Source organism: Lineus longissimus, chromosome 11 (genome assembly GCF_910592395.1).
Source record: "Lineus longissimus chromosome 11, tnLinLong1.2, whole genome shotgun sequence".
Classification (NCBI taxonomy): Eukaryota; Metazoa; Nemertea; class Pilidiophora; order Heteronemertea; family Lineidae; genus Lineus; species Lineus longissimus.
Genome location: NC_088318.1, coordinates 12,926,606 through 12,940,947, shown reverse-complemented (window position 1 = coordinate 12,940,947; position 14,342 = coordinate 12,926,606). Strand labels below are relative to the sequence as shown.

Sequence of the window (14,342 nt, the reverse complement as noted above, 5' to 3'; positions counted from 1 at the left end):
TCTTCCGGTTGGTGTGATGCAGTGTGATGTTCATGATTTTGACACTAAACATAATCTGAAAAAACGGTGACATTTTTTTAAAGTGATCTTTTCTTGCTTGACCGACTGTGATATTTCCAATTTTCATATATTATGCGATTGGAAAAATTAATTTTTGCCCCGAGCTGAGATCATGCGCGTCAAAACTATAGGTTTAATCAACTATCACGCCACAGGCAATCGAGGGCTATACAACTATACAAGTTCCCCGCCCCTCAGTTCAGAACCGCAATCAATACATGTATTTAAACTTAGAGTAACCAGACTTGAAGAAGCAAACATCAACTGCCATGAGGTAGTAACGAAACACCAGGTAGTAATGAAATTGAAGGGTGGGGCTCAGATGCTGGGAATGATCATCCTACTCAAAAAGTGCAAAACAAGCCACATTCTTGACCATGGCCGCAGAAGCCCTATAGAAAAAATGGAGGGGTCGGACTCCTACGGTCACAATCAGCAATCTAATTGACGAATGTTTCTTTATTGATATTCCACCTGTATATTTGACCTAGTGCAATTAAAGACATAACGAAGTTACAATCGTAGTCATCACCACGACTCGGTCGACATGAAGACATTGTCACAACCTAGGTCACGCATCAGTTGGCCGTATGAAGCCACATTATCACAACATTTCTACAATGCAGCCAGTTTGACATACATTTGTACCATCTCAGCTTCTACGAGTCGTCCAGAAAAGGATCTATTCAGCATAAAGCCTTCTAAATCAAGTGCCCGTCATGAAGACATAATCACAACCTAGCACGCTGCACGGCTGTAATCTGCTTTGCTTTACACATGATGTCTCAGAAAAGTCCATAGAGGCACTGTACATTAGATTGAATGTTTACTTGGAGACAAGAATATGTTTATCATCACGGGTATGGCCGAAACTGGGGTAGCCTGGAGCTAGCTCTCTCGGCATCTTGACCTGAAAGGTTTCAACCTGAGCACATGGGTCATTAGCTCAACGTAACAACAAACCCTTTATCAAAATAGTTTATTGAATTTTATACATACGGTGTGTCAAGACCATCTTAGGGAGACTTCGAACTAAGCAAGAAAAAGTTCAAGTTAACTCCTTTCGGAGTTTCCTGAAATTACCGACGTCGTATCCTTATAGATACTAGTACATGTACTGTAGTTTGATGAATGCCACGAGCGGAACCTTCCTGGTGTAACATAATGAAGTACCTCCTCTATTTGATGTCCCCTTACAATACATATCCGGTTATAGGTTACTATTCTCGGTGCCGACTAAAATAAAGAAACATGTTCGTAGTCCGCCAGTTGCAAAACCTCAGACGGTCAGTCAGTCAACCAATGACACTCAATCCATGCTCTATATTGAGGAGGTTGTGACAATATCAAGACTGTCAGTCATTCAACCAATGACACTCAATCTGTGCTCTTTAGTGCGGAGGTTGTGACAATATTGAGACGGTCAGTCAGTCCTTAATATCTGAGCCGGACGTTGAATTATAAACATCAAAACGAAGCAAAATCATAAAATACAACACTAATAGAAATTTATCACAGTAAAGTCATGTGTTCATTTAAACGAAATCACTTTACTCATTTTGACGTCCGCAGAACTGACTCAGTGTCAACGATATTAAGCCTACCAGGTTATAAATAAATAAATAAATAAATAAATAATCAATCAACAAATCAATCAATTAAAATAGTTCTAGTAATGATAATATCACGACAATCCTACGTTAAGGGGCGCAATCAGGTTGTTCCTTCAAGGGAGGTGTCAGAGGAGAACGTGATGACGTCAGGTCACATGACTTCCTGCCATTATCAATGTCATCAATCCATCGACATCCAATACACCTCATCGAACGATTATCAGTATTTTACAGTAATTTTGAGAAAGCGTCCAAATTCGCTTACCTTAATATCATAATTACAAAAACAAAGAGTGATCAAATTTACCCCGGGAAAGTTATAAAATTTAACCAGGCAGGAAAATGTGACACGACATCAGATGAAAAATTAATAATACTGGTTAGATAAGAATAAATTGCTCATACATGTACAATAATTACATCTAAAAATAATTTAACACGAAATTAATGCCTGTGAATCCGAATGCTATATATTAATTTGTAGAGCCTGTGTTAGCGAAACCGTCCTTGTCGTCACAACCATGGATGAGACTGTCGAGGTTGGTTGGTGCTTGAGCCTCAGTTGTTTTGATAGGATTTGTTAGCATCAAACTTTATAAGTATGGGCGAAGTATAACAGGCAAACTGCTGCAGCTGTACTTCCATACAGTTGTGATACTATTGTCTCATTGAACGTTCATCCGTGGCTAAGAATGGTTGTACAATATTAAGAAAAGTGTCTTCACATGTGAATAGTCCAATCGAACACGTTTTTACTCCAATACTTAAGCGGGTGAATATAAGAGTGGACTCCGTAAAATGTTTTCAGTACGTACTCGCGTTGAAGAAATGTTTTTACCAATATATATATATATATATAGAGGGAGCGAGTGCACGTGTCAGAGGTTTGCTTCGGCTTCCGAAAGTTGTTCCTTTTCTCCTAAACTGGCAGTGCGGACCCCTGTTCCTGTTCAGCTAATGGGACTTGGTCAGAGCAGGATGGCGGCATTGTCACAGCGCAGATTCCGTCCGGCGAGTCCGGAGCACCGCTCGTTGGCTGTGGGGTTTCAGCAACACTGGGTTCGGCTCGTGTCTCGGTTTGATTGTCTGCAGGGTTGGGCGGATTGCTGGACGTGTTTTCTGGCGTGGTTGGTTGTGCTGACAGTCCCGTAGTCACTGCAGATAAACTGTCGTAGGATGGTGGCTGTTGTACCTGCATCTGTCAAAGAGAGAGAGTACATGGATGCTTATCAACGATAAAATCGACAAGTGGCGCTGTTGCTGGTCGGAGCTGTGGGCAGGTAGCGAAATGTCGGGCAGTTGTAGTGGCTAGGCTGCAACCGCACCAAAGTGATAGTTTTAAACATCGCATTAACAAAATAAGATGCTGCATCCCTTAACCAAAATATGTTGCACCGCCGCAGAATACAAAAAGTACCTGTAGGTTTCCAATCGTAGCAACGTTCATGGTGTAGCCATTACTAGCCGCCCCATCCTGGCGTACGGGAAAGTTATTCGACCCGACCACCTCTTCGTAGGTTGGTGGAGGCTTGACAACCTCTGGGTTGGAGGCCTCAGAAACGGAGTCATTCCCTAAAAATGCAAGGCTGTTTCAACAAAAGAATACACAATGTAACTCTTCTACACCAACAGGTCGACTGCTGTTTTAGGTCGTAATCTCCTTGGTCTTACAAACTGAGTGATCTTCACCATTTTCTCTAATCCTCCCGGACATTTTTTTCTCAACCCCCCCCCCGAGAAAACACGAATGACCTCACGGTCCTACCGTGAAGACGTTGCAAAGATACCAGTTCGCTTCAAGCGAGTCAACCAACAGGCCAAAAATCACATCGTAACCCTGCTCTACATTCCTACACCTTTTCCCGCTTAAAATATCCGCAAACATGCGGCTTCGAGGGTTTTTGTGTTTTGTCAGTAGCTGGACCAATGCAGTCCTGTCATGTCAAAAGGAGATAAGTTGAAAATTATCGTTATATCATGACCGTGTTGTCTGCGAAGGCAAATAAAGCATCCCAGTTTGGAGCACAATAAAATGTTCATGCGCAAGCAAAATTCCATATCAAGAGAAGTTAAACATTTCAACTTACTGTCACAGCGTCTGCGAAGACAAACAAAGCAGCAAATTGAGAGCATTACTCCCACAATGATGGGCACAGCGAAGAAAATCATCACCCTTTCGAAGACGTCCATTCTATGCTGCAGTCAGATTACTTGATATGGAATCACAAAAAAAAACAGGAGTTGTAAAGCGCCTAATAACAACAAATCCATGACGAATCCAATTTCTGAGAAAAAAGAAGCACGACTTCACCTCAACAGCATGGCGTCACACGGAGCGCGAGATGACATAAGCCAGACGGAGTCCTACTCCTATATACATTTCTTGCCGTTTATTTCATCCCCCTATCACCTTGATACACAAGGCTCCGAGACTCTTTACCTCTTATTGAACTTATTGTTATGTGGTAAGATGTCGAAGATTTGATAAGTTACATTCATATAACGCCGTGAATGCTGACTGCCGCATGGACCTCAACGATGGACCCGGGGAGTTCATGCTCGCAATCATAGACTTTATTTTTGCCTTCGTGGACGACGTGACGGTTGAACATTTAAGCTGAAATTGAAACTTCTCTTGTTTTCTTCTACATAGCTGTCATTGGCATAGCATTTAGTCAGATTAGGAAATAGCTACACGCACATGGAAATGATATACTCGACAACATACCGATAACGCGAACTTACATGAACTGCCGTTTCTTCGTCTGAGGAAGCAAATAAAGAAACATAGTAGGAGCATAACTCCACCAATACTGGATACTGCGAAGATAATCGTTCCAATCTCCCAGAGGCTCATTTTGTCTACGTCAGTTGACTGAATACAAAATCACAAGATACAGCAGTTGTTAGCAACTATTACTATCAAATCTTCAACGAACGGAATAAAACGTGTTGATCTTCATGTACCTGTGGTCTGTCAGACAGGCCATGCATAAAATGACCACTATATCCCAGTCACGTATACACCATTTTCCTGTCGTTTTTGGATCCATCGAAGATTTTCTAGTAAGCTGAATCTCAACTCCTTGTAGTTTCTTATCCAGTTAAGAGATACTTTAATTTAATGAGAGCTTCTGCAATTGCGCCGAGGATGTTATCCGAAAGGCCGCGTCACGGATGCCCTTTCATAACGTTTATTTACCTTCGTAGACGACGTGGCTGTTGTACAGTTTTCAAATTTGCGAATGCAATTGAAAGTACATTTAGATATTGAACTCTATTTTCAGTAACTTACTATTAATTCTTCGAATGCAATAACATAAACGCATGATGAGAAATGGGAGTAGGCGACTCCCGTAAAGGCAGTGGTAGGGCGCATCACATTTCGCATCCCATGTTGGCCACCTTATGCAATAAATCTTAGAAGGTCTGCATGTATTTCATAACTCCTCCAGTGAACTGATACTGATTACGATATGAAGACACCGCCTCCCCTCCAACACATTTCGACTTTTGAAGGGAGGTACGAGTGACACCAAATGTCTCGAAGATAGGATGTACTTTGGAACAGCGTCCATTACCATAATCATTATTGCCCCAATGCCCAATCATTATCTTCATTTGATATTTGCATTCGCAGACGTAAGCTTAACCTTTTCACCTTGGCTATTTTGTTGACAGGCTGTTACAGCAAGGTTTGGTCACTCAGAGTCAGTGGGGAATATTGATCAATATTTTTCAGATGTAAACACGTTTTCAGGTGAAATAACAAGTGTAAATGGCCTGAAGATCAGGGTGCGACTTTGAAATGATATTGAGCGCAGTTTCGATGATAGCCATATTCTTTCTTGTTCAAATTATAATCTTTATTGGCATGGGAATATGTCCGTACATCATGGTTAAGCTGATTTTTTTCCAACCTGGCTAGTAGTAAGTATTTTGTTGACACTTGACACTTGGCAAGTAGTATTTTTTCTTTGCGAAGGTGTAGTCAGACTGGGAATTAACTAAAATAATATTCAAAATATGACAACACCAGTCGAACTTACATGTTCCGCCGTTAAGTTGGCAGCGGAGGCTACAACAGCAACCGATTAGGATGATAGCTCCAACAATGCTCGATGCTATGAAGAAAATCTTTAGTCCATCGAAGAAGTTCATTGTGTCTATGCGGTGGTCTGCTTACTGGATAAGAAACCACAAAAAAGGAGTTATAAAACGTTCAGCTATAATGTATCATCAGATTTTCGATGTTTAGAACAAAAGACAAGAAAAAAGTTAGGTTTTATGTTAATCATTGGCACATCGGTGTGATGGTGATCATTTGCTCTCCATGTATGTTATGTTATTCATTGAACTGCTAAATCCACGAACACCAACTGCATTCACATCACCTACAACACGCCTAGATATAGCCCATGAGGGGACCGAAATAATCACTATATATCACTTCTCTTTTTAGCATCGTTTATTGCATCCGTCGAATATCTGATACAGTGAGTTGCCTTTTACTCCTATACCTTGTGTGTTCCATATCCAATGAATCGTGCGAACAGGATGGCTTACCAAAATCGCGTTTCTTGGAATTAGCAAGGCGGAAGTTCAGAACATTTTGGAATAATTTTGGTATTCCGTCTTTCTCACAGTCATAACCTTTATTTGCTTTTGCAGACGACGTTCATTATGTATCGGGAAATCAAGATTGGCAAATGCTTTAACCAGTACCACGCCGCCTCAATAAAAACTGAAGCAAAGGCATTTAATATCCATCTATATTCACATCACCCTTTCTGTACATCATCTGTTGAAATGTTTCAACTACTGCTATTATGTTGCTGTTGTGATGTTTGACTGAGAAAAACATGTAACCAAAAAGAATCTAAAAACGACAACATCATGTAAACTTACAGGTACCGCCGTTTAACTGTCTGCGAATTAGACAGTAGCCACCCATTATGATAATAGCTCCAACAATACCGAATGCTACAAAGACGATATCTAGTCCAAACTCCATTTTATCCATGAGGCAGTCAGTTTACTAGATAAGAAACCACAAAATTAGATGGGAGTATGAGCCTCACTATCATTACTAAGACGAATGCCGTGCGAGCATGCCCACCTTGTGCAGTAATTTCTTGAACTTACAACCCCGGCATACAACAACAGTGATGCCACGACTAACGTGCCTGGTCGACATGACGCGGAATCACTATCACTGTCCTGGACCTGGCCTTAAAGGGATGCGCCGTGGTGTGTTCATTGTATTTACTGGTGGCCAAGGAAAATAAAGATACCAGATTTTTCGACCTCGTTAGCGTTCGCAGGAGGGGGGGGGGGATCTCACATGGAACGCGAAATGATCACCTACACAGCCCGGGCCCTGGGAGCACACACAGAGGAATGTCCGCGGCGAGATCATGCCGTGCAGAAGAGGTCTTTAAAATTCGAACATCTATAGCTGATAGAACAACGTTTTGTTTTCTTATCGTCAGCAGCATCGCCGAGTGCCGCATCTTTGACAAGGGTTTTATTGACTTCGGAATGACTGTCATGGCAGCATCCAGCACTTGTGGAGTTGTGATCCAGATCAAATCTTTAGTAGCTTTCGCAGACGACGTATAAACGATTGGTAATTAGTACACTTGAGTTGCTCAATGAAATATTCAACGTTGGGAAGTAGCTTTGTGTCAGGCAATGCTAAATGCAAGGTGATACAAAATGTTTTCCTTCTTTTGATAATTAAATTACTCCCATAATATCTACTAAAACAGTACCTACTAAAACAGTTACACGTACTGAGACAACACCATGCGAACTTACGCGCACTACCGTTCCGTCCACTACGAAGGCAAAAATATCGGATTAAGATTAGGAGTATAAATCCCCCCAATACGGACGTTGCGATGGCAATCCCTCTTACGTTTAAGGCCATTCTGTCCTTGTGGCAATCACTTTACTGGATAAGTATTCACAAACATACTGTAGGAGATATAAAACACAACTAACTATCAAATCTTCGACAAAGGTAAGACAAAAAGAGGTAATGCACAGGGCCCAGTTGCTCAAATAACGTTAGCAGTAACGTCAGAAGACAAGATATGACCACGTCATCAGGATATCGTGCGTATTATCGCCAAATAATTAATTGGAAATAGCGTTCGTTTTCAACACCGACTGAGCACCTCGGCGCGGGACTTTGAAAGGATTACCCCTGCTTCCAACAACACATTTTGACCTTGCAATGTTTTGAGATCGCTAAATCACTGACGTGGATCTCGATAGTGGTGACGCAAACGCATGAGAGTCAGGATGACAAACAACGGTGATGCCACCGACATTTTAACGCGAAGTGTGGCGTCACACTCCTATTTCTTTTTAATTTTGCTTTCATGCAAGCTCAGGGAACGCATCCCCTTTAAGGTCGAAGATTTGATGATAAGTTGAGTTTTATGACTTTGTGATTTTGTGTTTTTATTATTGTGGTTTCTTTTCCAGCAAAGCGCTGCTTGGTACCGCATATCGAATGCGCGGGCTTCTTCAACGTTAAAATAACTTTCTTCGCAGTACATCCAGCATAAGGAAAGTTACATGCCACTGTATACTTCTAATCATATCCTAAAATGCTTTTGCCTTCATAAGAGATATATGAGCGAGCCTTCTATACTTTTGCCTTCATGGACGCCTTCATTAACTTCGCTTTTCTGCTGACAATTAGTTGAAATGACTTTATGTAGCGTAACTAAACAAAACTAACACCAGTTAGTGACAACATCCTCCTGAACTTACGTGTGCCGTCACGTCGTCTGCAAAACTTGCGGCAAATTAAGATTACGAATATTAATATAACTCCCCCTACGCTGATTGCTATGATAAAATATCTTCCGAAATTGTAGTAGGCCATACTGTTCGTCATGCGGCAGTCACCACTTAACTACTGGATAAAAAATCGTAAAAAATATATACTAAGTAAATTGCAACTATGAGATCTTCGACGTATGAATAAGAAATTACAAGGGGATAAGTATAAGGGGGAATCATTAGTGTGTTGGTGGCGTTTGATGTGTGCCATCTCAGTCTCACAATTATCATCACAATCACCGATATTGCATAAGATAGCCCACGTGGAACGCCATCTCAGTATTGTACCTTATAGCCTACTCGAGTCGTTGCAATCTATAACTCCTTTGTCATTTCTTAGTTCTCCGGGTAAGTGATGCTGAATGCTGCATTGACATTATGGGCTTTTGAAACTGAGAATAATTTTCTTGGCGGTGTCGGGCATTGACAAATTTTGTACACGTATAATTTATTGCTGGCAAAGGGCCTCCATCAAGTGGCAACCACACACACAATTCTCAACGAATTCAACATCATGGTGATCTGAAGCTTGTGTGAAATATAAATTCGCTCTATTTCACACAAGGTTCATATCGCCATAGCCTGGCTATTACAGGCGAGGAAAATTTCTAACATGAAGAACTCTGTGGTTCAACGGTTAGAATGCTGGACTTTCGATCTGGTGGTCACGGGTTCGACTCTCCGTGTATCCAACACTTTTTTCTCTTCATTAAATTTTTTATTCATTCATGTACATACGGTATAGTATGTATTGTCATAATCGTTTTGCTTTCGCAGACAAGGCAACGGCACTTTTGCAGACAAGACAACGGCTAATGGCAGTATACACGTAGACCTAAGTTTGAATTAACTCGCCCCATGCATCAGCAGTGGCCGAATCGGCATACTTACCGCTGGTTGTATGCACTTTGGGGGAAATAGATTTTTGAAATAAAATATTTTGACAAAAATGCCGAAACTTGATGCCTAGTATTAGATAAACAGGTGAAAATCACTCAATTTGCCAATTGTCGGTTGACGAAGGCTTGAACACTTCTGGGAAACCGGGCAAGCCGAGGATGCAGAATTCGGCACTTTTGATTGGACGATTGATCCACCTGAACTAACCCCACATAAGTTTTTACTTTCGGGAATTGGCCCTAAACGGTTGTTTTTATCACCACGACGGGCATGCTGACAAAACAGAGAATACATTGTGTACAGTCGCAAATATATGATATGACCAGGAGCACTACACCCCCAATGATGAACGCACTACACAAAATCATTCTAAAGCTGTAGAAGTGGAAGCCCATTGTGTTTATGCGGTAGTCAGCATCCCTTAATTCACTGGATAAGAAATCACAAAAATAGGAGTTACAGAAATGCAACTTACTATCACATCTTCGACGAATGCAATAAACAAAAAGAAGAAGGAATAAGACTCCGGTAACGCAAAGGACAGTGAGGGTGATCATTACGCGCACCTTATGAATGGCGTCGGTGACATTACTGTAATCGGTGGAGGAGGAATTTCGGTGGCCTGAAAGTAACCAAAAATAAGGGGTTCATTTCCAGGGTCATGCTCAGAGAAGCCAGCACGGTATTTCGCATCTTAATTAGCTCATCCTTATGACATCTCCATGGGGTCACAGCTATAGGTTGGTTATTGGGCATTACATGTATAACTTCGAACGTGGTGAAGATTTTATCATTCCTCTGAAAAGGAAATTTAATCCAAAAGTACACATTTCGTTTTATGATATAAGCATACATAGTTTCATTAGCAGGCGTAAGAAATGGGCGATAACACATGGTAAGATTTCTTTACGGAGTCCTTGTTGGCAAAAAGCCATCGTGGTCAACACACTTTGGTCAAATTCAACAGAAAACCTGTACAGTAAATCAATCAATCGATCAATCAAAAGACCGTTGATTTTATGGCGATTAGCGCAAAAAAGGAATTAACAGAAAGCGTGTAGGGACTGGGGAGATGCATGATGGGGATTCCTTACTTTTGAATGGATGTGGATATACATGTATCATGAACATCATTCTTCACCCAAATCCATCCGAACAAAATCCACACATGAATTTGCGAACGAAATCTCCTCACATTACTTTTGAATCAAATTTGGAAAGTAAATGAAATAAAGCAGAGAATTTAAACCAGAGCTCATCAATGTTCGATCAGCACACTAACTACTGATTTCGATAGCAATTGACTGCCTCTCAATTCAAGCACACGATATTGAAGCAACGCCCAACACACCGGAGGCAGTGCATGTAGCCGCCGTTCCCGTCTAGCGTACTGCAGTGCTGTATGATCGTTGATTACATTCAACTCCAATTCAACTATCAAATGATTTGTGACTTTGAAATCGGATCACAAAACAACAGCGTGTTGCGCAACTTTACAGCCTGAGCAACATGGGTGCTACATATACCGTTTTCTACTGTCATGATTACAGAGGATTAGCCAGGGAACGCGGTTGTTGACAATCATCACGCGCTTCCCAGTCATCTGCTCATGGCTGTTGTTGCTCCTGGCATCATTTCATGGGTGTAAAACGATCTTCAAAGTAATTTTGTTTCTGAGGTTTTAAATTTCAAGAAAGATGGATATTAAATGCCACCAAGAAATTCAAAAGACATGAGAACCGCGTCTCCTCAGCTTCCTCATAGCAAGATTCACACTGGTACCAGTCTTTCAGTGAGCTGATGCCAACCACAAAGTTTTAAAGGGAGACACAGGCAGGAGCTAGGTGGGTCAGATTAAAGTTACACGAAGTCGCCGCAAGGGGTCTCTCCTATCTTACTGTAAATCGAACCAGTTCACGCTTGATTGAGGAATATAATTATCGCTTAAACAAACACACCTCATATCACAGCAATACTTTATTATTTGTTGATTATTATATGTACCATCTTTTAGTGAGCTGTTGCCCAATCACCATAAGCCTATTTGCTACGTATTCGATCGACTGGCAACGAACTGGACAATTTATTTCACTCACCCCAACGACAACGTCTCCCCAGAGCCATAAGCAGCCAAAGGCTTTCGACAAAGGTCAACTGCAATTAGAGATGATACACCAATCACCACATGTTTGAATATCAGAAAGTATATGTGTCGCTGACTGTTCTGCTAGATTTGAAGGAATATGATACCCCTGTCCGTTCACGAGCCATGCAGGCCAGGGCCACAGGGTATAAGGATCCTCGATCCCCGATGGGCCGATCGTAGCCCGATCTGCTTGCGTCAGTCTCTATACTCCGTCTTGTCCGGGGCACTCTCCGTGAAAAAGGTTTTGCGCTAAAAAGCCCACATCTTCATATGCTCGGAGCGATTTCAATGAAGATTTTCTCCTTTTCACAGCAACAGGAGTATAGCCTACAAACCGCATCAAAATTAGCAAAATTATAACCGTAATGTTACATACGCCGGTTTTTCAGCAACAAAAAGTGATGGGGATTTCACAGAGACCAGGATCACAAACAATCAATAGTTTTCAATCCGCTGGAAAACGAGTCTTGCGGTACGATGCAGTAAACATTAATATGTCCTTGACCGATTCATGCGATTGTCTGTCTGACGATTATAATTGTATGCAAACGCCGACGATCTTTCTTGGGTGGGGCTAAAAAGGCAATTGCTTCAGTTGTCAAGAGCCCCGGATGATAACCGGGATAGTGATTAAAGGAAGGTGCAGGGAATAACTGACTAGAGTCGTGGTTAAAGAAGGGTGTAGAGAATAGGTGCAGACAGGGGATTGAAAACCGATGTAAACGAAATCGCAGTCCAAGGAACAGAATGTCCAACTGCAATCCGAGAATATCACTAGAATGTCCCAGGCTATGGATTTCCATAAACATGTATAAATTAAACTCAAACATAAATAAAACGTTTAGATTGGTCATTATTTTCTTTGGAATAGAGTTGATCGAGGTACGCGTTGATCAAGCTCCCTGGGCATGACGCGGAGCAGAGACTGACGCAGGCTGATCGGGGGGCTGATCGGTAGGCGATGGTCTGATCGGGCTATGTTCGTCCGATCGAGAATTCTTCGCACCATGGGCTGCGAAACATGCGTGTCTCGTGAACGGAATGGTGTTATTCGCCTTCCTTCCTTCTTGACAAAACAATCCGTAGCCTCCACGATGAGGTGGCGTATATAGTAAAGTCCAAATGATATAGGCTACTAGTACTGTACGCCGATCCGGATTCTTGCCTATCGCATTGGAAGATCAAGATATGGCTAGGGTATAGTTTCAGGGCTCAGATTGCGGGGGGGGGGGGGTCGAATTCCTGTACTGAGTGTGTGGCATTTGCTTTATTGGACCCTGTTATTTTAATTAATCAGACATGATAAGATTGAAAATAGAAGTTGTAGCTCTCCCCGGGACACATGACAACAATGAAACTCACGGTTTAGTGTCGCCGTATCCTTTTCAATAACAAAAGGTGCATAATCTGTACAATCAGAAACTGATCACATCCAGCGTCCCCTGTCGATACTGTCACCGATGAGAAATTCCCATTGTATGCTGAGGCTTTAAATAGTTACAGAACATTTATATAGGCGGTGATGCTTCCAAAAATAAGCTTGCTCGATGATAGGCTAAAGAAGAAATCACATGCCCTGTTATAGAACGGATTTATTGATTGATTTGTCACTTTTGTTTACAAAATTTCATCTTCGTATGATACCAGTGGTTTTCAATAGTCGCTCGCGATGACGTAAAAAACTGAATCTCAGGATGACTCCGAATCAGAATGACCGATCCTGCCATCTGGGAATGTGTTACCATGTATCTCCCGGTTGCAAAAAAGATTGTTTTTTACTGAAAACTTTTGTACTGTTGCCAAACTTTTATTTGACCACACTGGATTAAACATTTTGGAATCAGTCACGCCAGTTTTAGCTGACCCATAATGGGAGACTAAATAGGCAGGTATAGGTAAGATTTAGTTACACGAAATCGCCAATATGGTCTCTCCTATAGGCTACATGCCATACCAGTCGCTAAAAAGATGGAAAATGGGGTGGATTTCGGGTGATGCTGGAACTAAAAATTCGAGTTGTTCATTGTAGTGACTGGTATGGCATGTTAGTTCAGGATGCCCCCTATCACCTCACACCAACCGAGTCCCCCTTGGATCTCGTCTTTTCCCGCCATTGTCATTTTAAAACGAACAAAGATGGAAAATGGGGGAGGGGGGTTCGGGTGAGGCTGGAACTAAAAATTCGAGTTGTTCAATGTAGTGACTGGTATGGCATATTAGTCCAGGATGCCCCCTATCACCTCACACCAACCACACCCCCTTGGATCTCGTCTTTTCCCGCCATTGTCATTTTAAAACGAACAAAGATGGAAAATGGGGAGGGGGGGGGGTCGGGTGAAGCTGGAACTAAAAACTCAAGTTGTTTACTGCAGCTACTGGTATGGCATGTTAGTTCAGGATGCCCCCTATCACCTCACACCAGCCACGTCCCCCACGGATCTCGTTTTTTCCCGCCATTGTCATTTTAAAACGAACAGAGATGGAAAATGGGTTGGATTTCGGGTGACGCTAGAACTAAAAATGAGCAAGGAGATGATGAACCTTGTGTTATGAATCTATTTCCCCATATGCCGTGGCCAAGGTTGTTGCCCATGTCATAAAGAAACCATATTTATTAACTATCAAAAAGTAAACAACAACACGTGAGTATGATCTTAAAATAGATACTGACACGATAATGAACGGAATTCCACGCCGTGACGTCATTTGATATCCCCACAAAATTGGTGAACATCGGAACTTCAACGAAATTGCGTCCGGTCAAG

The 14,342-nt window shown here is 41.8% G+C and overlaps 1 protein-coding gene across 22 annotated transcripts; it reads right to left on the bottom strand.

Annotated features, from left to right (window-relative positions):
- Nucleotides 1-466: 466 nt before the first annotated feature.
- On the bottom strand, nt 467-13,045 carry LOC135496245 (uncharacterized). Of its 22 annotated transcripts, none has more exons than XM_064785465.1 (7): nt 12,940-13,045; nt 11,528-11,585; nt 9,998-10,053; nt 8,460-8,607; nt 3,761-3,883; nt 3,091-3,245; nt 468-2,871 (listed from the first exon to the last, which is right to left on the bottom strand). In XM_064785465.1, exons 5-7 carry the CDS (start codon nt 3,861-3,863, stop codon nt 2,593-2,595), a joined length of 537 nt encoding a protein of 178 aa, XP_064641535.1. In that variant the 5' UTR covers nt 3,864-3,883; nt 8,460-8,607; nt 9,998-10,053; nt 11,528-11,585; nt 12,940-13,045; the 3' UTR covers nt 468-2,592. The 22 variants fall into 22 exon arrangements, with proteins under 22 accessions (XP_064641515.1, XP_064641514.1, XP_064641535.1 ...); XM_064785455.1 differs by lacking the exons at nt 3,761-3,883; nt 8,460-8,607 and adding exons at nt 5,723-5,858; nt 7,494-7,652; XM_064785445.1 differs by lacking the exons at nt 3,761-3,883; nt 8,460-8,607 and adding an exon at nt 4,419-4,548 and having other exon boundaries at nt 467-2,871.
- Nucleotides 13,046-14,342: the final 1,297 nt, after the last annotated feature.